We start from the raw sequence: 23,254 nt of genomic DNA, 5'->3' as shown, positions 1-23,254 counted from the left end.
GATTTCGGATTTTAAAAAAATTAAAGATCTTATAAACGTCATGAAACATGTCCCCTCGTGTGTCTGTCACACGAGCAGGGACTTGTTTTTAATTCAAGTGTAAAATTTTTGTGATTTATTTATTTATTTATTTATTTATTTGCTTCAGAAACATCTTTCCACCTGTGGATGAGGTTTCCTTAAGAAAAGACGTAAAGGCCGCTTGGCCTTTTTGCCTGCCCCGCCGACCGTTAGGATGGACGGTCGGCGTAAATTAGAATTTAATTAACTTTTTTAATGGCCTTTAATGGGTAATTTTTAATTGTCGGCGGGTGCGAGCCCGCCAAACGAAATATGGCGGGACCGCGCGACGATGTGGGGGACGCTCGCCTGACATCATCACGTGTCTCTTTACGCTCGGCTGGGTCGTGTGCGCACATGCTCGCTGAGCGTAATTTTCTGCCCCCGGTTGTTATGTATCTAATACTAAACTTTTAAACTTGGGTAGGGGGGAGGGGAGAAAGTTGTTAGTCATTTTTTAATCTAAACCGTTGGGCAGAATTTGACATCTTGGTGCTGTGATGGGGGCTGTGTTGTGTGGGGAGATGCAAAATTCCATGGATGGCTTTCTCACTGTCTCCAGGCTGCTCTGATCACTGTGATTTGTTTTTTTACACTGGGATTCCCAGTATCCCAGCATACACAGCCTGTTTTATTTTGTGTGTGGGGGTGGTGACATATTCCTGATTTCTACTAATCACTTTTTTTGTGTGTGTGTGTGTGTGAAGATTTCACCCCTGTTTGACCTTGCCCCGAGAATGGGGTTGAGAAACTTATCAGCCTGATTGAATGGCGGAGCAGACTCGATGGGCCGAATGGCCTAATTTCTGCTCCTATGTTTTATGGTCTTATTATTTTCCTCATGTTTCTCCCCCTCTGGCTTTTGTGTCTCACCATTAACATCATTAAAATAAATAAATAAATGTGGTTATATTTCGGGGAGCTTGCTGTGCGCAAGTCCATATATGATGTATATGTCAGCCCTGGTGTAATCTCAAACACTGGTCTCACTCCTCCAGACAATAAGTTGAACCCTTGGAAAGGGTTTAAGTTACAACAGTATGATTGTAAAACAGCCAGGGGTTTGAAATAACCATGGCAGAGCTGGTGAAGAGCGAATTCTGCAGGGCAGGAGATCTTAGAACCTTACAGGGCAAGACACCATTCTGGTAAACTGGGCTATGAGGTCGAGTGTAGTCATGGTTCCAGTATCAAACATGTACTTGATCAAAAATTCTCCAGGGTCTTGTACCCACTTACTCTGCTGTTTAATTGTGATAGGGGCCAATTTAAAATTTCAGCTGTTGATGGGCATAATTTTACTCACTCTCATCCCAGTCCCACTCCCAACCGAGTTCAGTTGATTTGATGTATAAGGATTTCAGTCCTTATGGAGAGTGCAATTGAAGGCAGATGCGTGGGTCCACCTGGTCAACAACCCTGGTTGGTAATGAATGATCCTTAATTTTGTCTTTCTTTTTGAGGGTCATGGCAGTGGAATTTAGGGTAAGATGGGAAAGCGGGGTCCAAGTCAGAAATCAACCATCGTCTTATTGAATGGAGAGCAGGCTCAAGGGGCCGAATGGCCTACGCTTGCTCCTATTGTTCATCTTCCCAATTTACCAACCTCCGTGGGGAGAGGGGTTGGGTGAAATGGCACCACGCAGAGAGGGTGGAATGTTTTTCATGGAACGGAAGCAGAAGATTTAATGGGAAAAGTCAATAGATAAATGTAGGAGAGGGAAGATACAGGGCTATAGGAAGAGAGTGGAGCAATGGGATTGGTTTTGAATTAAATAGCATTGACGTGATGGGCTAAATGCTACAAACCTGTCAACCTTTGTCGTGTTGCCTTCAGGAGAAGAGGGAAACACTAGCCCAGCCCCCTTCTTGGGGAAGGTAACTCTCAACAAGATTCATTCCCTATCAGACCTCAGCTCTCTGGATTATGTTGGCTCCTGGTCAAGCAACACCTCGATTTTATTTCCCATTTTTCAAATCTCTCCATGGCCTTACCCTCCCTATCTCTGTATCCTCCTCCAGCCCCACAGCCCTCTGCCGAGTCTGCACAGCTCCAATTCTGGCCTCTTGCACATCCCTGATTTTAATCATTGGTGGCTGTAACTTTAATTGCCTGTTCTTTAAGCTCTGGAATTTCCTTCTCTCCATCACACTCCTCCTTTAAGACACTCCTTAAAACCTACCTCTTTGGCCAAGCTTTGGTCGTCTGACCTAATATCTCCTTATGTGGCTCAGCTGTTATACATTGGTTTATAATGCTCCTTTGAATCTCCTTGGGCTGTTTTGTTAAAGGTTTTATAGAGATATAAATTATTGCAGGGTAGACTTATTGTAATTGGCAGTCACCTTAACTGGAAGGGCTTTACAGACCTGTTTCCCCAGCTGGTAGTATCCTTTACCATTGTACATTTGTGGGGTGTGGTTGAATCCCAAATGAGTCAGTGTTGATGGTGGAGAGCACAACTTATCCTGTGTGGAGAGTTGGCAGGAGTGGGTACTGGGGTGGGGATGGTCAATATTGTAGATAACAGAAAATGGCAGCAAGAAAAGTCAGTCCAAGATCAATGTCCCTTGGCATGTGTGTTAGATGGCAAACTGTTTACACAGACCGTACAGTAACTAGGATGACCTGAAAAATTGTTCAACAGTTTTATAACCCTGGAAAAACTGCAATTTTTGCATAAGTGGCTCATATTGCGAAAATGCAATGCAGTTTGATTATACTTAAAATTGCAAAAGTTCTGGAAAGGTTACGGACAGCTTTCGAGCAAGAATTTCACATGCCTTCTGTTTGCCAACATGGGATCAGCTTGTCTCCTTCTGTGTCTCATGGAATGGTTACAGCAGAGAAAGAGGCCATTTGGCCCATCATGTCTGTGATGACTCTCTGCAAGAACAGCCTTGCTTGTCCCAGATACACCCCTGCACTTTCCCTGGAGCCCTTCAACTTTTTCACTCTTCAGATGCTTTTCCAAGCTCCTTTTATAAACCAGTGATTGAACCTGTGTCCCTCGAAATCCTAGACATGGCTTTCCGGATCATAACCATTTACTGTGCAAGAAGTTTGTCCTTTATTTATTTTTTCTTTTCCCTCTCCTTGTGGGTAGGTAGGGCAGAATTTTACATTCTCCCACCAGTGGATTTGTAGGCAAGGTGTGGCTGTAAAATTTCTTGGATAACGTTCCCACCGGGTTCCCGCCCACACTGACCTCTCCTCGATTTTACGCTGTGACAGGCGAGGCCTAGGCTGGCCCGCCTGACTTACCCCAGTTGAGGCCCTTAAGTGGTCAATAATTGGCCACTTTAAGAGCCATTTCCTACCCAGCCTCGATTTTCAGGCTGGTGGGAGGAGTTCAGGGGCAGGGAAGAAGCCTGAAAAGTGACCCTGCTCAGGCTTCAGGTTGGAGGTGGGGGGGGGGGTGGCGTTGCCTCCATCAGCAGCTTCCTTTTAACATCAGGCACCGCACACCCTCCCCCACTGGAAAAGGACTGGCCCCCTCCAGGTCCTCCCACCCCCACACCCCCGACCTCTCCACCAACACCCACTTCTCCCTTAACCCTGGGCCTCATCTCCCCACTCCGCCCTGAGACACCACCTTCCCCCCCCCCCCACCACCCCCCCCTCAAAACCCACCTAGCCCCGGACCCCTCAGGACTTAGTCTCTGGGGACCGCTTGCTGATTGCAATCGATCGGATTGGCTGGCAGCTCTCTGAGGTGGGACTTCCTCCCCGAGTGAGGGGGCAGAAATCCCGCCTCCAACCAGCTAACGCATTAAGTGGCTCCACAGCAGCTGCACTGGGGGGGACGTGTTCTCCGCTGACTCCTTGGATCTCAGGAAGGGAAGCCATCCTAAAATTCCTCAATGAGACCATTTATCCACTGAAGCCTGTTCCGCCATTTTCATTATGCTACTGCAACAATAGCTTGCATTTATATAGCACCTTTAATGTGATGATAAGGCACAAGGCAAACACTGGAGCATTATAAAACAAAGCAGGACATATTAGGTCAGATAACCAAATGCTTGGTCGAAGAGGTAGGTTTTAAGGAGCATCTTAAAGGAGGAAAGTGACGTAGGGAGACAGAGAGGAGTAGGGAGGCAAATCCAGAGCTTGGGGCCTAGGCAGCTGAAGGCACGGCCGCCAGTAGTGGCACAATTAAAATCAGGAATGCACATGAGGTCAGAAATAGAGGAGCGCAGGTATCTCGGGCGGGCTGTGTGGCTGGAGGACATTAGAGATGGGGGGGGGGTGGCGAGGCCATGGAGGGATTTGAAAACGAGGATGGGAATTTTCAAATCAAGACATTGCTTGACCTGAAGCCAGTGTAGGTCAGCGAGCACAGGGGTGATGAGGGGAACAGGACTTCCTGCAAGTTAAGACATGAGCAGAATTTTGGATGACCTCAAAATTATAGAAGGTAGATCTTCCAGGAAAGCATTGGAATAATCAAGTCCAGGGGGTAACAAACATTTCAGCAGAAGATGAGCTGAGACTGGTAAAGTCGGTTAATGTTAATGAGACGGAAATAGGTGGTGTTAGTGATGGGCTTACATCGGAGGTTGGAAGTCTTACCAAGTTTGTAAACACACTGGCTTAATCTCAAACAGTTGCCAGGGAGAGGGATAGAGTCAGTAGCTAGGGAGTGGAGCAGGCACTGAAAACAATGGCTTCAGTCTTCCCAGTATTTCGTTGAGGAAGTTTCTGCTCATCCAGATCAGATAGGCAGCCTGATAATTTAGCAATAGTGGAGGAGTGGAGAGAGGTGGTGGTGAGGTCGAGCTGGGTGTCATCAGTGCACATGTGAAAATTAACACTGTCTTTGGATGATGTTGATGAGGGGCAGCATGTAGATGAGAAATAAGATTGATTTGCAATAATCCTAACTCCATCTACCCGGCTGGTTCAATAATTATTAGAAACCTTGCAAAGAGAAATCTGTCAAACACTTAGCTTTTACATTTTTAAAGCCTCAACAGCTTTCTCGGGGTGAAAGGGAGCAGGGGGGTTCAAGGTTTTAAGGTCTCTTGAACCCTTCTTGTTCTCGGTGTTCAAGCATCGAAACAGGGCAATTAACGTTTCATGGAGGCAAAGGGCCTCCATTTGAATTTGCGCTCTCTTCACACATTATCATCCTCTCTATTCACCAGACTGTCTACTGCCATTTTTTTTTTTTGACATAACCCTTTCACCAGGCTCACTATCTCTGCTCCTTTCCACTTCCTTTTCTACCCTGAATAAGTGTTTATCCCTACTTTTCCTTCTGAAGGTTGGCCTAACCTGGCTGTATTGATGAGTCAATTCTCTTTTTTCTGTGTGGTGCTGTCTGATCTATGAATTTCTCCAATTTTTTCAGTTTTTAATTTTAAGCAGCTTCCATTTTTACTCCATGTTTGAAACTGGTGTTCGGCAGCAATTCAGGCAGAGGGTTTCCACCTCTACTGTTCGTTTCAGATCAAGGCACATACTCTTCATTTACATCCTCTTGAGGTTAGAACATTTAAGGGTGACCTAGCCAAGGTAATTTAAATGATTAAGGGATTTAAAATGTCATTTCTTTTTCCAAAGATGTATTTCTGTTCATAAAATTTGCAGAAGTACATTTCAAATTGAACATACGAACATACAAATTAGAAGCAGGAGTAGGCCACTAGGCCCCTCGAGCCTGCTCTGCTGTTCAATAAGATCATGACCGATCTGATAGTGGCCCCAGCTCTGCATTCCCGTTTATCCCCGATAGGCTTTGACTCCCTTGCTGTTCAACAGTCTGTCTTCCTCCACTTTAAAAATATTCAATGACCCTGCCTCCACTGCTCTCTGGGGAAGAATACAAACATATGAATGTTACAGGAAGTGCAATAAAATTCAACTTTTCTCCATACAGCATGTTCCACCCAGAGGCGCTTTAATACAATTTCAATATTCTTAATATTTGCAGGCATTGCAACCCAAGGGGGTCCTACATTATTTCCAGCCCCTCGGTGTATGATGGCTGGAAGGCATTAGGCAGTGACCTTTCCTCATTGCGCTGTGCTCTGATTGTGACAGTTGCCCCACGCTATAAATACAAAGACTGTTTCCTCTAGTGGTTTTGTGGTGTGTTACACTCAGGGAGGCTGAGTTACTGTGGTTACATGCATCTTGTAGTCTGGCGCTATGGTTAGTGATGTTAGAGGCCCCAACTTTCTTTCCATCTCCAGGAATCTCTCCCACTCTTACCACCTGCCGTTGGTGCGTGTTGGAAGGATTTGCAGGTTGATACTCAACCTGTTTGGTGACACTATGAACGCATCTTCCTTGGCCATTAAGCCCTGGGGCAGGATTCGAACCCAGAGCTTTCTGGCTTAGAGGCATGGACGCTATCCACTGCGCCACAAGACCTCTGTACTTCATTTAACATTGAAAACTGTGATGGGGATAGCCTTGAACTTCAAAAGGACATGGACATGCTGGTGAATTGAGCAGACAAGTGGCAGATGAAGTTCAATGCAGAGAAGTGTAAGGTGATTTGTTGTGGCAGGAAAGATGTGGTGAGACAGTATAAAATAAAGAGAGAGCCTCTAAAGGAGGTGCAGGGACAGAGGAACCTTAATGTATATGTACATCAGTCATTGAAGATGGCAGGGCACGTTGAGAGAGCAGTTAATAAAGCAGATAGTGTCTTAGGCTTTATTAATAGGGACATTAAGTACAAGAGTAAGGTGGTCATTAGTTAGGCCTCACCTGGAGCTTTGTGTCCAGTTATGGGCACCATACTTGAGAAAGGGTGTGAAGGCATTGGAGAGAGTACAGAGGAGATTCACAAGAATGGTTCCTAGAATGAAGAATTGTAGCTATGAGGATAGATTGGAGAGGTTGGGTCTATTTCCCTTGGAGAAAAGAAGGCTGAGAGTTGACTTGATAGAGGTATTCAAGATTCTGAGGGGTATGGACAGGGTCAATAGTGAGAAACTGCTCCCACTCAAGAGAACATCAAGAACTAGAGGGCACAGATTCAAAATAATTAGCAAAAGGAGTAAATGTGACGTGAGGAAAAAAATTTTCACCAAGAGGGTGGTTGGAGTCTGAAACGAACTTCCTAAGAGGGTGGTGGGGGCAGGTTCAACCAAGGTATTTAAAAGGAAATTGGATTGCTACCTGAAAAGAGAGAAGGTGCAGGGTTACGGGGATAAGACAGGGGAGTGGGTCTAGATAGAATGCTCTTTCAGAGAGCCAGTGCAGACTGGATGGGCCGAATGGCCTCCTCCTGCAGTGTAAAGAATCTGTGATACCGTAATCAGGGAATCCAAAACCTAATTAGGCTGAGTCTCTGCAGGTGTGAGATGAGGAGCACTTTTTCTCTCAGAAGTAAGTGGAAAATCTGGGAGAAACTAACTCCCCCCCACCCCACCCCAAAACATGCAGATAATGGGGATCAGATGAAACTTTCATGACTGACATGGAAAGATTTGTGTTAGATAAAGATATCGGGGGGTGGAGCAATTGCAGTCAGATTGTGCCCTGATTCTAATTGAACGCTGGAACAAGCTCTAGGAGCTCGAGTTTTATCAAACTATTTACTCCTTACTGAGGAAAATTGTAGAAATATTAAAGTGCGGCCGGAATGGAGATCTGAATGCAGCCCCAGGCTGGCAGTTGAATGCCTACTTTTGTGGCTTTGGCCTCCTCTTGTCAAACTGGCTTGCACACCATCTTAACTCAACAGAACCGCCGAATCACTTCATATAATAATGTGAGCGCGTGAAAGAGTCCATTTTAAAAGTTGGATTTCAAACTCCCAGGCAGTGGGAGTCCTGATTTTGTTTTCTTGACTTCAGTGTAGACCATCTATCTCGCAGCTCCACTTCATGTTGGGGAGTGTTCCCACAGTAACTCTTGCTGGAAATCAGAGTTCAGTTTGAGTTAGCTGAGCTGGTTCTGCTGCTGACCTTGCTGATGCAACTGGTCTGAATGGGGGATGTCCTTCAACCGGTCTGCAAGGGAAGGATGTTCCTTGATTTTGGTGGGGGCGGGTGCAGCACGTGACAGGCAATGACACTGTCTAGACATGTCTCGGCTTGCATCTGTAACTGTACACATATTTGAACAATAAACTGATTGCCACTTTGGTTTATTGAACCTGCCAAAATCAAACAAACGGTCTATTTCGAGACCTGCTGCTTTGCCAGGATAGACCTCGCTAGTCTGAAGCCACATTACTCCGCAGTCTCCGTGGGTGACTTGACCTGTCTTCAAACATAGCTGTGCTTTCTGCCTGTGGTATCAATTTCCACATTCTAACCAGCATCTGGGTAAAGAAGTTTCTCCTGAATTTCTTATTTGGATTTATCATCAACTATCTTATATTTATGACCCCGGGTTTTAATCTCCCTAACATATGGCAGCATCTTCTCTATACTTAAGCTTTCATACTCTTTCATAAGATCCCCTCCTGTTAGGTCACCCTTCAGCCATCTCTTTTATTTTCTAGAATAGGGAACCCAAGCCCGTTCATATCAAATAAAAACAGATTAGAGCTTTAGATCAATGAGGTGAAGTTGGGTCGTTTATTTTCCACATTTATATGCAGCGTTTTATTCTCTCTCCCCTACAGCTGGTGAAAACACACAACCTTGACCCCAACAGGAACTACATCTTCGGTTACCACCCCCATGGCATCTTTTGCTTTGGAGCATTTTGCAACTTCGGGACAGAAGCCACTGGGTTTTCCAATAAATTTCCAGGAATTCGGCCTTCCCTGGCCACGTTGGCTGGGAATTTCCGGTTGCCAATTCTGCGGGATTATCTAATGAGCGGGGGTGAGTATGACAAATGGGAAACCGCCTCTTGTGCAGGTGCGGCTGCCGGCAGTGTTGATGTGGTGTCTGCCTTGGCTCAGTTGGCACCGCACTCTCCTCGAGTTTGTAGGTTGTGGGTTCAAGCCCCACTCCAGACAGTGGAGCACGCATTCTATGTTGACACTTACAATGCGGAGCTGAGGGAGCGCTGCACTGTCAAAGGTGCCATCTTTTGGATGAGATGTTAAACCGAGGCAGTGCCTGCCCATTTAGCCAGATGTGAAAGATCCCACAGCACTACCTTGAAATATTAAAGCAAGGATGGGGAACCTACAGCCTGTGGGTTGGATCTGGTCTGCAGCATCATTTCTAAAAATATAGACCAATGACAGTAGAACCTTCAAATTGGCACTTAACATCATTATGAATTTGCTTCGGATAAAAGCATCAGCTAAATTAATATAATTAATATTTAACAATATAATATTCAAATTCAGCCATTACGTTAAAACAGTGGGTGAGCTGAGCGTTTCTGTATTCGTCGGTTCCATAAACACCCTTAACGTTAAAGTCAAGGCATCACCTGATGACGAGAGTGACCTGGAACAGCAGCGCCACGCACTGTGGTGATACGACTTTAACAAGAGGCCCATGACAGTGATATCTGCGACGAGTGAGTGGGGGAGGGGCCCACGGCATTACACCTGATTGTCAGCAACACAGCTCCTCATAAGGAGGAGACATACGCGAGAGGGGATGTGAAACGGGTGCGATTCTATTTACATTTGTGAACATTATATACATGTTGAGAATAACCTTGCCACCGTTGTGCTCCTAACTTTTTGTAACGTTCCTAACCCCTACCGCTGCACCTTGGTGCTTGCCCAACACCCGCAGAGGAGCTGGAGGCTGACTGCTGTGCCCTGTTGTTTGGCGGGTGCCCTCTGCCATGGGGCTGGTGCTCTTTCCTTCACCTGTGGGTCACAGGAAGAGGGGATTTGGATGGGCCGGAGGGTGGATGGCCCCCCCGGGGTACCCAGTGGCTGCTGGTCCTCCCTATGGGTGCCTGAGGGCCCCTGGTTGACTCCGAGGATAAAAGGGGGCAGCTAGGGTGAGATAGATGTGCCCTGCACCCCTCTTGATGGATGCAACCAAGGGCTACAGCGATGGAGTGTGGACCAATGTCCAGCGCCAAGGTTTCCATGGCAACCGCCATCCTGCCAGTGTTGACCTTGGTGTAGCCGGCAGGACAAACTCCGTTTTTCAAGCCCCACCCCCGCATTTAGTGTAACAGAGGGAGCTGAAAGCTTCTTTAGAATCACCTTTGCTAATGCTTGGCTTGCATTGTTCAGTTAACAAGTCAACAGCTTTGTGGCTGCCTTGACTGAGTGCATGCGTTTTAAGAAAATGTAATCTAATCGAGAGAGACGTCTCTTTCCTGGTACCAAAGGTACTGTCCCCAGAAAGTGTTTGTACCTTACGCACACAACGTGTCTCTTGGAGCAATGTCCAAACGTAATAACACTTATCAGTTTCAGAAGTGTGAGGAGCAAGACTTCCCCCACGTGGAATCCAATCTAATGACTGTCGATCCTTTGCAAAGCATCGTTAATGCTGACATTATTTTGATAGTGTATTGATTTCGTATCCACTTTTTTTTTCTCCCCTAGTCAGAACTTGCTGCACTTGTGTGACTGGCAATGTGGAGAAATCTAACAGTAGAATCATTAATTTGTATAATCCACTTAGACTTTATTTGTCAACTCCAGTGAGCCCTGTATGAACTCCTCCCCACCACCCCAAAAATACTTTATTGAGAGACCCAAATAACTTGAATGGTAAAATATACAGGAAGCACTTGGACACTCCAATTACACAGTCTTCATTGTAACAAGTCCTTTTACACCCACTTTGTCCTGGACTTGCTCCACCACCCCCCAGCCCCCCGCCCGAGTCCCTAAAGATTTCAATTAGATCACTCCTCAGTCTTCTGTACATCCAGGGAATACAAGCCTGGACTACAGAAGCTGTCTTTATTTCTGAACTCATTTAACCCCTAGTATCATTCTGGTGAACAAATATATCCTTACTGAGGTGCCCAGACTGCATGCGGTTTTTTAAAATTTATTCTTTTATGGGATGTGGGTGTCGCTGGCGAGGCCAGTATTTGTTGCCCATCCCTAATTGCTCTTGAACTGAGGGTCTTGCTAGACCATTTCAGGAGGCATTTGAGAGTCAGTCACATTGCTGTGGGTCTGGAGTCACATGTAGGCCAGACCAGGTAAGGATGGCAGATTTCCTTCCCTAAAGGACATTAGTGAAGCAGATGGGTTTTTGCGACAATCGACAATAGTTTCGTGGTCACCATGACTGAGCCTAACTTTAAATTCCAGATTTATTAATTGAATTGTAAATTCCACCAGCTGCCATGGTGGGATTTGAACCCATGTCCCCAGAGCCTTAGCCTAGACCTCTGGGTTATTAGTCCAGCGGCATAAGCACTGCACCTCTGTCTCCCCCAGTTACTCCAGATGTAAGTGTAACATAACTTCTACTGTTTAAGGCATTCCTTTAACTGCCCTATAACAATGGTGGGTCTGCATGTGTGCCTTCAGAGGTGCTATATAAATGCAAATTGCTGTGGACTGGTGTTGGACATATTTGATCCGATTGACTTGTGCAGCCTTGATGTCACTGCAAGTGCGTTTTAACAGTTGGAGATAATCCACATTTCAGATGAGTAATCGCTTCTTGCTTTTATCTTTCTGCCCCCGACCCAGGTATTTTCCCTGTGAAAAGGGAGGCTATTGACTTCCTGCTATCGAAGAACGGGACTGGGAACGCGGTGATAATTGTGATCGGAGGAGCAGCTGAATCTCTGGACTGCAGTCCAGGGCACAACGTTGTGACCCTTAAAAAGCGTAAAGGATTTGTGAGGATCGCACTGCAGAATGGGTAAGGAGTTGATGACTCCCTTTGTGCTAAGGGCCACTAGGCCTGTTGAGCACCCCCCCCCCCGCCCCACCACCACCACCACCACCAAGACTGGCTATTGATGAGACCCCATTGTGTCTTCCAGCCATCCCCCACTCCATCCCCATTACTATCGGGCACAATGGCCAGTAACTATTTAGCAGCAAGAAGACCATGAGGAGCTTTCAAGTCAAGTGACCAATTTTCATAGGCTTTTCCATTCATTCGCGGGATATGGGTGTCGCTAGCTGGACCAGCATTTATTGCCCATCCCTAATTGCCCCTTGATAAGCTGGTAAGCTAGAACCTCTGTAGCTCGTGTGGTGTAGGTACACCCACTGTGCTGTTAGGGATGGAATTCCAGGATTTTGACCCAGCGATTGATATTTCCATGTCATATTAGTGTGTGACTCCCAGCTCCAATTTTACTCTGCTTTTATCCATTTATTTATTGTTTCCAAAGGTTTTTCTATCCTTCCACACCCCCACTACCCACCCTCACTCACCACTACAATCCAGGGGTCAGATTAAAAAAGACACCTCTTTTCCCTCTTCCTACCCCCATCATCTTATTCAAAGATTCCTCAAGGACTGTCATCCAAAATATTGCTTTCTTTTCGCTCCCATCCCGCAGTATTTCCAAAACATTAAATCTCCGAGGATTGCATTGTGTTATGCTTCACTGTCGTCTCCTCAATGTTATGGACGTGCTCCTCAAATTCTGGCCTCTCTCTCTCTCTCTCTCGTCTTCTAAGATTCTCATTTAAAACTTACCACTTTGAACAAGCTATTAGCACCTGTGCTAGTATCTCTGTAGGTGGCTTGCTTGATTATGCTCCTTTAGAAGGACCTTAGGACGTTTTACTGAATATATTCTCTATATAAATCCATGTTGTTATCTATAGTATTACAGTTTGAATCCTCCATCAGGTACCATGCCCTAAGAGGGCCTTGGCAAGCACGGACTGCCATTGGATTGATCCATGATTGTGTTTGGCAAAGTACTGCGGTGGTTTGCCATTGCTTCCTGCACTATGGCTGACCAGGAAACTGCTGCTCTCACTACCTGCCATCGGGTGTATTGGAAGGATTTCCAGGCTGATAATCAATCTGTTTGGCCACATTATGAACACACTTCCGTGGCCATCAAGCCCTGAAGTGGGACTTGAACCTGGTACTTCAGTCACAGTGGCAGGGTTGCTACCCATTTGCGCCACTTAATTTGGATTCCTTTTATTAAAAAAAAAATAGCTGTACATGTCCTTTCCTCAACCAAAAACTGTAATGTATGGCACCAATTGAAATCCTTAAAAATGAAATTGATAGATTTTTGTTAGTCAAAGGTATTAAGGGTTACAGAAGCAAGCTGGTAGATGGAGTTAAGACAGAGATCGACCATGATCTAATTGAGTTTGCAATTGAGTTTGAGGGGATGAATGGCCTTCTCCTGCGCCAAGTGACTGGAGGAACATCAGATCATCACTTAATCTTCAAACCGAATGGAATACAAGCCTAATCTATGCAACGCATCCTCATAATTTAACCCTTTAAGCCTCAGTATCATTCTGGTGAATCTGCCAATATACCTTTCCTGAGGTGCGGAGTCCAGAATTGAACATAATACCCTAAATGAGATCTAACCAGAGCACCCATAAGAAATAGGAGCAGGAGTAGACCAAAGAGTCCTGCTCCACCTTTCAATAAGGTCATGGCTGATGATGTATCTCCATTCCATTTTTCTGCCCTATCCCCTAATTCCTTTGGTGTTCAAAAATCTATCAATCATTTGATCATTGCCTTGAATATATCAATGACTCAGCATCCACAGCTCCCTGGGATAGAGAATTCCAGTGATTCAGAGGGTTGAGAGTGAAGAAATTTCTCCTCCTCTCAGTCTTAAATGGATGTCTCCTTATTCTGAGATTATAAACTCGAGTTCCTAGACTCCCTTGTAAGGGAAAACAACCTCTTGGTATCTATCCTGTGCATCCTGTCAGAATCCTATTCTTTAAAGTCAGGCAGTATAGGCCCATTTTACTCCATCATTCCTCAAAGGAAGACCCCTCATCCCAATCAATGTTACACTCTATCTAAGGCAAGTATATCCTTTGCATAAGGAGACCAAAACTGTACACAGAATTCCAGGTGTGGTCTCAATAAATTAGCCAATGTAGCCTGGAAAATTAATTCATATCGTATACTTGAGACAATTTCTTAGAGTAGTATGTTCTAGAGCCAGCCGGGGAGCAGGCTGTTCTAGACCTGGAACAATAATTCAGGATTTAATCAATAACCTCACATTAAAGAAGCCTCTAGGTGACAGCAATCATAACATGATTGAATTTCATGTTCAGTTTGAAGGGGAGAAATGTGGGTCTAAGACAAGTGTTTTAAACCTAAATAAAAGTAACTATTATGGTTTGAAGGCAGAGCTGGCCAAAGTGAAGCGGGTTAAAATTTAGAACAGTAAAGATGCATGGCAGACTTTTAAGGAGGCATTTAATCACTCTCATCAAAGATTTATCCCAGTGCGTAAGAAAAACTCTTTGAGAAGGATGCATCATCTGTGGCTAAATAAGGAAGTTAAGGATTGGATCAAGTTGAAAGAAACACTGCAAAAATCTGCAAGGATTAGCGGTAGGTCAAAAGATTGGACAGATTTTAAGAACTAGCAAAGAATGACTAAAAAATAATAGTGTCATGATCTAAGATGAGACCCCCAAGTTTTTGTTAAGATCTGGTTTCGAACCAATAACTTTTTGTTTAAAGTAGATAAAGTTTGAGATTCAAGACACCTATTAAGGGAATAAAACCACAATATTACACAGGCTTTGAACAAAACAGAAATTAACTTTAACATACAAAGTCAGGAAAATAAAACAATTTGCAATATCTATCTTTACTCTAACATTCAGTGTTGACATGAGGTACATGTGAATTGACAGACAAACTGTGGTAGAACACACCACACTACACAATAAATGGCAAATGCAACAAAGATTGATTCCATGGATTTCTCAGCAACCTACCCAGACATCAGTAATATCTGTGAGTCAAAACTCTATCCCTCTCATGAGGGATTCCAGTCTTCACCTTTGAAGGACTAACCAAGGAATTCTCTCCAGAAGTTAGACAGCATCAGCAATTGCCCACCTCACAGGGTTTCAGTCTCATTTCCCAAGATTCCATTCCCCTGGATTCCTGAGTTTGGATCCAAACCCACAACCACTACTACCTAAAAGGACAAGGGCAGCAGATACATGGGAACACCACCACCTGTAAGTTCCCCTCCAAGTCACTCACCATCCTGACTTGGAAATATATCGCCGTTCCTTCACTCCGCTGGGTCAAAATCCTGGAACTCCTCTATCAGCACTGTGGGTGTACCTACACCACATGGACTGCAGCAGTTCAAGAAGGCAGATCACCACCACCTTCTCAAGGGCAACTTGGGCAATAAATGCTGGCGTAGTCAGCGATGCCCACATCCCATTAATGGATAAAATAAAATAAAAATTCAAGCAGCGACTCAAGAACAAGATCAGCATTTTGGCTGCACTGAGCAGAACACTACTCCTCCAAAGGGGTACTTTAACTCCAATGACTCATAGCACAAAGTCAATCTACTGTTGCACTCTTCAAATTGCCAGGGCTTGTCCTGAGCCCCCTTTGATTACTGAAACAGTCCATGTCCAAATGCAGCAAGACCTGGACAATATCCAGGCTTGGGCTGACAAATGGCAAGTAACATTCACATCACACAAGTGCCAGGCAATGACCATCTCCAACAAGAGAGAATGTAACCATTGCCCCTTGGCATTCAATGACATTACCACTGCTGAATCCTCCACTGTCAACATCCTGGAGGCTACCAATGACCAGAAACTGAACTGAACTAGCCATAGAAATACTGTGACTACACAGCAAGTCAGAGGCTAGGAATCCTCAGCAGTAACTCACCACCTGTCTCCCCAAAGCCTGTCCACCATCTACAAGGCACAAGTCAGGAGTGTGATGGAATACTCCCCACTTGCCTGGATGAGTGCAGCTCCAACAATACTCAAGAAGCTTAACACCATCCAGGACAAAGCAGCCCCGCTTGATTGGCACCACATCCACAAACATTCACTCCCTCTACCATTTGGTGTATGGTGGCAGCAGTGTGTGTACCATCTACAAGATGCACTGTAGGAATTCACCAAGGCTTCTTTGGCAGCGCCTTCCAAACCCATGACCACTACCAACTAGAAGTACAAGAGCAGCAGACACATGGGAACCATCACCCTATGACGTTCAGTGGCATCACTGAATCCCCCACTATCAACATCCTGGGAGTTACCATTGACCCAAAACTGAACTGGACTAGCCATATAAATACTGTGGCTACAAAAGCAGGTCATAGGCTAGGAATAATATGACGAGTAACCCACCACCTGACTCCCCATAACCTGTCCACCATCTACAAGGCACAAGTCAGGAGTGTGATGGAATACTCCCCACTTGCCTGGATGAGTGCAGCTCCCACAACATTCAAGAAGCTTGACACCATCCAGGACAAAGCAGCCGACTTGATTGGCACCCCATCCACAAACATTCACTCCCTCCACCACCAACGCACAGTAGCAGCAGTGTGCACCATCTACAAGATGCACTGCAGGAATTCACCAAGGCTCCTTTGACAGCACCCTCCAAACCCAAGACCACTACCATCTGGAAGGACAAGGGCAGCAGACACATGGGAACACCACCACCTGAGAGTTGCCCTCCAAGTCACTCACCATCCTGACATGGAAATATATCACTGTTCCTTCGCTGTCGCTGGATCAAAATCCTGGAATTCCCTCCCCAACAGCACTGTGGGTGTACCTACCCCACATGGACTGCAGCGGTTCAAGAAGGCATCTCACCACCACCTTCTCAATGGCAGTTAGGGATGGGCAATAAATGCTGGCCTTGCCAGTGATGCCCACATCCTGTGCATGAATGAATTTTTAAAAAGTCTGTTAACTGGGGGCCTTTCTCCAATTGGAGCCTCTTTCTCTGCAGCTCTTTTTTTCTTCCTTAACTGGGACCTATCTCTGTCCCTTGTCTGGGGTCCTTGTCTCTCATGGTGCTCCACTCCCAGTCACCTGAACGGGGTTTTCGCGCTATTTTCCTTTTCTTGCGCAGATGCTCTGGGCCTGTCTTCATCCCGAAGAATTAAGAATGCCGATTTGCGCATGCGCATCCCGCTCCCGGTCCATGCATACGCCGGAACGCCAAGGTCTGTCGGGACTCTGGGTTCCCGATCTCTGCTCCCACTGAGAAGGTAAGTTGGCTTTCAAAACAGGAGGGAGAAAGTTGCGTATGAGAGAAAGTTAGCTGGCGATATAAAAACATCTCGATGATAAGAGTTTCAACAAGTATTTAAATAGGAAAAGAGCGACTGAAGCTTGTGCTGGTCCTTGAGAGAGTGAGTCTGGGGAATTGATAATGGAAAGGAAGGAAAGGGTGGAGGCGTTGAACAGGAATTTTGTATCTGTCATCACGCTAGAAGACTTGGCAAATGTCCCGAAGGTACTTGAAAATCAAAAGGGGAAAGGCAGGGAGGAAATTAAAATAATTGCCATCACCAGGGAAAAGGTGGGATAACTATTAGACCCAAAGGCTGGCAACTCCCTAGACCAGATGGCCTGCATCCTAGGGTCTTAAAAGAAGTGGCTGAGATAGTAGAGGCATTGGTTATAATCTTCCAAAATTCCTTAGATTATGGTAGGGTACCAGCAGATTGGAAAATAACAAATGGTAACACCTTTTGTTCAAGAAAGGAGGGAGACAGAAAGCAGGAAATCATAGGCCAGTTAGCTTAACATCTGTCATAGAGAAATTCCTAGAATTCATTATTAAGGAGGTTATAGCAACATATTTAAATCATAACGGGATCACGCAGAGCCCTGCATGGTTTTGTGAAAGGGAAATCATGTTTTAATTAATTTGAGTTTTTTGAGGAAGTAACAAGCAAGGTGGATAAAGGGGAACCTGTAGATGTGGTGTGCTTGGATTTGCAACAGGCATTTGATAAGGTGCCACATCAAAGGTTACTACACAAAATAAGAGCTCATGGTGTAGGGGGTAACATATTAGCATGGATAGAGAATTGGTTAGCTAACAGGAAGCAGGGAGTAAGCATAAATGGGTCTTTTTCAGGTTGGTATGCTATAACTAGTCGTGCCACAGGGATCAGTGCTGGGGCCTCAACTATTTACAATTTATATCACTCACTTGAATGAAAGGACAGAATGCATGGTTGCTAAATTTACTGATGACACCAAGTTAGGTAGGAAAGTAAGTTTCACGAGGAGGTAAAAAGTTTGCAACAGGACATGGATAGGTTGAGTGAGTGTGCAAAAAAAAATGGTGGATGGAGTCTAATGTGGGGAAAATGTGAAGTTGTCTGTTTTGGCAGGAAGAGTAGAAAAGCAGTATTACTATTTAAATAGCGAGAGCTTGTAGAACTCAGTGGTACAGAGGGACCTGGGTGTCCTGGTATGTGAAACACAAAGTTGGCGTGCAGGTACAGCAAATGATTAGGAAAGCGAATAGAGTGTTGTTGTTTATTGCAGGGAGAATAGAATATAAAAGTAGGGATGTTTTACTGCAACTGTACAGGGCATTGGTGAGACCACATCTAGAGTATTGTGTACAGTTTTGGCCTCCTTAGTTAAGAAAGAATATAAAGCGTTAGAAGCAGTTCAGAGAAGGCTCACACGAGTCATTTTTGGGATGAAAGGCTTATGAAGAAAGGTTGAACAGGTTAAGCCTTATCCCATTGGAGTTTAGAAGAATTAGAGGTGATCTTATTGAAACATAGAAAATCCTGAGGGGACTGGAGAGTGTGGCATCGGGGAAGATGCTTCCTCTTATGGAGGAGACTAGAACCAGGGGACACAGTTTAATAATAAGAGATGTCCCTATTAAGATGGAGATGAAGAGAATTTTTTTTCCCTTCAAGGTTGTTAGCCTATTGAATTCTCTTCACCAGAGAGCCGTGGAGGCTGGGTGATTGAATATATTCAAGGCTGAGTTAGATTTTTGACAGACAAGGTGGTCAAGGGTTATGGGGGAGCAGGCAGGTAAGAAGAGTTGAGACCACAACCCGATCAGTCATGATCTTATTGAATGGTGGAGCAGACTCGAAGGGATGAATGACCTACTCTGAAGTCCTGTGTTTCTATAACAAAGCCCTGTACAATTGCAGCAAGACTTTCTTACTCTTGTACTCCAATCCCTTTGCAGTAAAGGCCACCAGACCATTTGCCTTCTGAATTGCTTGCTCTACCTGCAAGTTAACTTTCTTGTGATTTGTGTACAAAGATACCTAAACCCCCTCTGAATCTAAACATTAAGTAGTTCTCTCACTTTTTAAAAAAATAATTCTACTTTTCTATTCTTTCTTCCAAAGTGGACAAATTTCACGTTTTCTATTATACTCCATCTGCCACCTTCTTGCCCACTCACTTATTGTCTGTATGCCTTGGCAGCCTCTCCATCCTCATCACAACCTAACTTGGTATCATCAGCAAGTTGTTTAACCGTTCAGCCTCTTGCAACATTTCTCAGGTCCTTTTTGAAAAAAATAATTTAAGCTTTTGACTTGTATTGCATCCTGAGTGGAGTTTAGAAGAATGAGAGTTGATCTTCTTAAAACATACAAGATTCTGATGGGTCTTGACAGAGTGGACGCTGAGTGGATGTTTCCCTTTGTGGGTTGAATATAGAACCAGGGGGCACAGTTTAAAAATAAGCTGAAAAATAACAAGATGAAGATGAAGAGGAATTTCTTCTCTCAGAGGATTGTTAGTGTTTGGAATTCTCTTCCCCAGAGAGCAGTGGAGGCTAGGTCATTGAATATATTCAAGGCTGAGTTAGAGTTTTGATTAACAAAGGAGTCGATGTTTACTGGTAAGTAAAGTTAAGGCTCCAATTGGACCAGCCATGATCTTATTGAATGGTGGAGCAGGCTTAAAGGGCCGAACGGCCTATTCTTGCTCCTATTTCTTATGTAAGTGGTTAACGAACATTATATGCTGAATCTTCTCAGCCTGTTGACATAGTAACTGTAAAACCACTTCCACGTGGTTTTGTGCAACTGTACAGGCCCAGGTAAGTTCAAGGAGTCCACACGGGGGAGGTGAGGGGCAGTAGGGAAGGCCTGGGGGTTGTGAAGGGGGCGATCGGGGTCTCAGCAGAGAGGCCAGGGTGGGAAGAGGGAGGCGAGGAGGTCACTGCACCTTAAGGAAGCTCTGCCCGACTTCAGAAAGGGGCTTCTGATGGAGGCAACCACCCCCCATTCTTGTTGCCTGGGATCCAACTCTCTTTGATTTCAGCCTTTCCCCATGCCAGTTCAACACTCCCACCAGCCTAAATGTTGAGTCTAGGTGGCAAACAGCCCTTGAGTGGTCAATAATTGGCCACTTAAGAGCATCAATTGGGGGGGAACGTGGGCTTCCCTTCTGAGGCCTTGCCCACTCCAGTGTAAAATCACTGTGTGGTCAAGGTGGGCAGAAACCTGTCTTAATATCTCCTGTGGCTCAGTGACCAGTTTTATTTGATAATGCTCCTATGAAATGGTTACGACAGTAAAGGTGCTACAGGGGCGTTTTGTAAGGGGGGGTGTTAGAAAGAAATAACAATTCTCCCAGATGTTTCCAATTTGTTTTCTTCTCTTCGTAGAGCCGATTTAGTCCCTGTTTATACTTTTGGTGAGAATGAAGTGTATCAGCATGTTATCTTCAAGGAAGGAAGTTTGATGCGAGCGATACAAAAAAAGTTCCAGAAGCTGATTGGATTTGCCCCCTTAGTTTTCCGTGGCCGTGGCTTCTTTTCGAGCAGCTCCTGGGGGCTCGTGCCTTATGCAAAACCCATCAACACTGTGGGTAGGTTCCTTCCCCTATCCTAAACATACTAATCTCTTGGACACAGAACTCCAGGAAGAAAACTCATTACTCCATGAACAAAGCGAGTGAGGCTTTGTTTTAATGTAGGTATTTGTTCATTTCTTTAACACTTTTCCATTTTGTTGGTTACAAAGATGTTGAATACAATTTCTCTTGGAAAAGAAAGCCTTTTGGCTGGCAGTCAAAGATCATCCAGTCAGGTAGCAGAAACTACTGGCTGTCCAATCAGTGAGGGAATGCAGGGCCACACAAGGGTGGGCATTTCCAGCAACCAATAGGAGGATCATGTGGGGGCGCTAACAGTTCGAGGCAGTGGAACCAAAGGACATGCTTCAGCAACACAAACATTCACTCCCTCCAACACCAACGCAGAGTAGCATGAGTGTGTAGCATCTACAAGATGCACTGCTGTGACTTACTGTCTCCTTCGACAGCAAACTCACGACCACTGCCATCTAGAAGGACAAGGGCAGCAGATAGGTGGGAACACCACCACCTGTAAGTTCCCCTCCAAGTCACTCACCATCCTGAGTTGGAAATATATCGCTGTTCCTTCACTGTCGCTGGGTCAAAATCCTGGAACTCCCTCCCTAACAGCACTGTTGGTGTACCTACACCACATGGACTGCAGCGGTTCAAGAAGGCAGCTCACCACTACCTTCTCAAGGGGCAATAAATGCTGGGCCCAGCCAGCGACACCCACATCCCATGAATAAATAAAACACACAGGCCTGGCTGGATTAAACACGTTAGGGTTGTATCCCTTGGAATTTAGAAGATTAAGGGGCGATTTGATCAAAGTTTCAAGAGATTAACGGCAGCAAATAGGGTGGATAGCAAGAAACTATTTCCACTGCTTGGAGCATCTAAATCTAAAAATTAGAGCCAAAACCTTTTGAGAGTGAAATTAATAAACACTTCTCCACACAGAGGGTTAGAAGTTTAGAATTCTCTTTGGCAAACTGCAGTTGATGTTAAATCAATCATTAATTTTAAATGTGAAATCGATAGTTTTGTTAAGGGATCTGGGGCAAAGGCAGGTATATGGAGTTAAAGTACAGATAAGCCGTGATCTCACTGAATGCAAAGCAGGCTCAAACAGCTGAATGACCTCCTCCTCCTCCTCCCCTATTTTTATTCCTAATGTGTTATCGTGCAAGTTGCACCTCACCTGTAATCTGAAATCCCACAACCACTGCACTGCCCTGCCCCCTCAAAGGACCCAATTTAAAACCATCAATAACCACTGACTCAGAGGAGAGATCAGGGTTCATTGGAAATGTCACTGGACTAGTAAACCAGAGGAACAAAAACAGAATTACCTGGAAAAACTCAGCAGGTCTGGCAGCATCGACGGAGAAGAAAACAGTTGACGTTTCGAGTCCTCATGACCCTTTGACTCGAAACGTCAACTCTTTTCTTCTCCGCCGATGCTGCCAGACCTGTTGAGTTTTTCCAGGTAATTCTGTTTTTGTTTTGAATTTCCAGCATCCGCAGTTTTTTGTTTTTATCTCTGTAGTAAACCAGAGGCCCAGGTTAATGCCCTGGGGATCTGGGTTCAAATCCCAACATGGCAACTAGAGGAGGTTAAACTCAATTAATAAATCTGGAATTGAAAGCTGGTGTCTATAATGGCAACAGTAAAACTATCGTCGATTGTTGTAAAAACCCATCTGGTTCACTAATGTCCTTCAGGGACGGAAATCTGCTGTCCTTACCCGGTCTGGCCTGCATGTGACCCCAGACCCACATCAATGTGGCTGACTCTTAACTGCCCCCCTGAAATGGCTGAGCAAGCCACTCAGTTCAGGGGCAATTAGGGATGGGGAATAAATGCCGGCCTAGCCAGCGACACCCACATCCCATGAAGGAACAGAAAAAGAGCAAAACCTGCACGTTACTGTTGTGGGATCCTGCTGTGCGCAAAATGGCAGCTGAGGTTCTTCATTTAAAATAGTTACAACGCTTCAAAAATTCTCGTTTGAAAAGCACTTTGGGGAGTCCTGAGGTCGTAAAAGGTGCTCTATATAAATAAAAAAAAGTCCTCTCTTTAGACAGCATTGTTTATACTTTTGTGTTTGCAGTCGGGGAACCATTTACAGTCCCACGGATCGAAAACCCAAGTCCAGAAGAGGTGGATTTCTACCACAAGCTATACATGAGCTCCCTCCTCAAACTCTTCAACAAGTACAAGGTTAAGTTCGGTTACTGTGAAACAGATCGGCTGGAGGTGATTTAAAGGACTCTCATCCGAAACGTCCCCTTGCAATTCACTGGGACCCTCCTGAAAGAAACAGAAATTTTCAGCAGTTTCACCTTAACAGTTCAAAATGTGCTTAAAAACCCTGCCCCACCTGTACTACTGAATAACAAAAGGAAACTATATCGCAAAAAAAAAATTATTTTTGCAGAAGAATATTTTTGTCAAATTCACCAGGACAAGCTTTTTAAGAGGAATTTGTCTTATGAAATGTAATTTTTGTCTCGGCTGTAATTTTTTCTTAGAA

The 23,254-nt window shown here is 44.9% G+C and overlaps 1 protein-coding gene across 1 annotated transcript in view; it reads left to right on the top strand.

Annotated features, from left to right (window-relative positions):
• Positions 1-22,986, top strand: part of dgat2 (diacylglycerol O-acyltransferase 2) — a 38,182-nt gene extending 15,196 nt beyond the window's left edge. Inside the window, exons 5-8 of the mRNA XM_041199732.1 lie at positions 8,655-8,859; positions 11,619-11,793; positions 20,524-20,726; positions 22,832-22,986. Coding sequence (XP_041055666.1) covers positions 8,655-8,859; positions 11,619-11,793; positions 20,524-20,726; positions 22,832-22,986 — 738 coding nt within the window. The remainder of the gene's footprint in view (positions 1-8,654; positions 8,860-11,618; positions 11,794-20,523; positions 20,727-22,831) is intronic.
• Positions 22,987-23,254: the final 268 nt, after the last annotated feature.

Source organism: Carcharodon carcharias, chromosome 11 (assembly GCF_017639515.1).
Source record: "Carcharodon carcharias isolate sCarCar2 chromosome 11, sCarCar2.pri, whole genome shotgun sequence".
In the NCBI taxonomy this organism is placed as follows: Eukaryota; Metazoa; Chordata; class Chondrichthyes; order Lamniformes; family Lamnidae; genus Carcharodon; species Carcharodon carcharias.
Note: the sequence above shows the minus strand (reverse complement) of the source record. Positions and strands in the feature narration are given on the sequence as shown.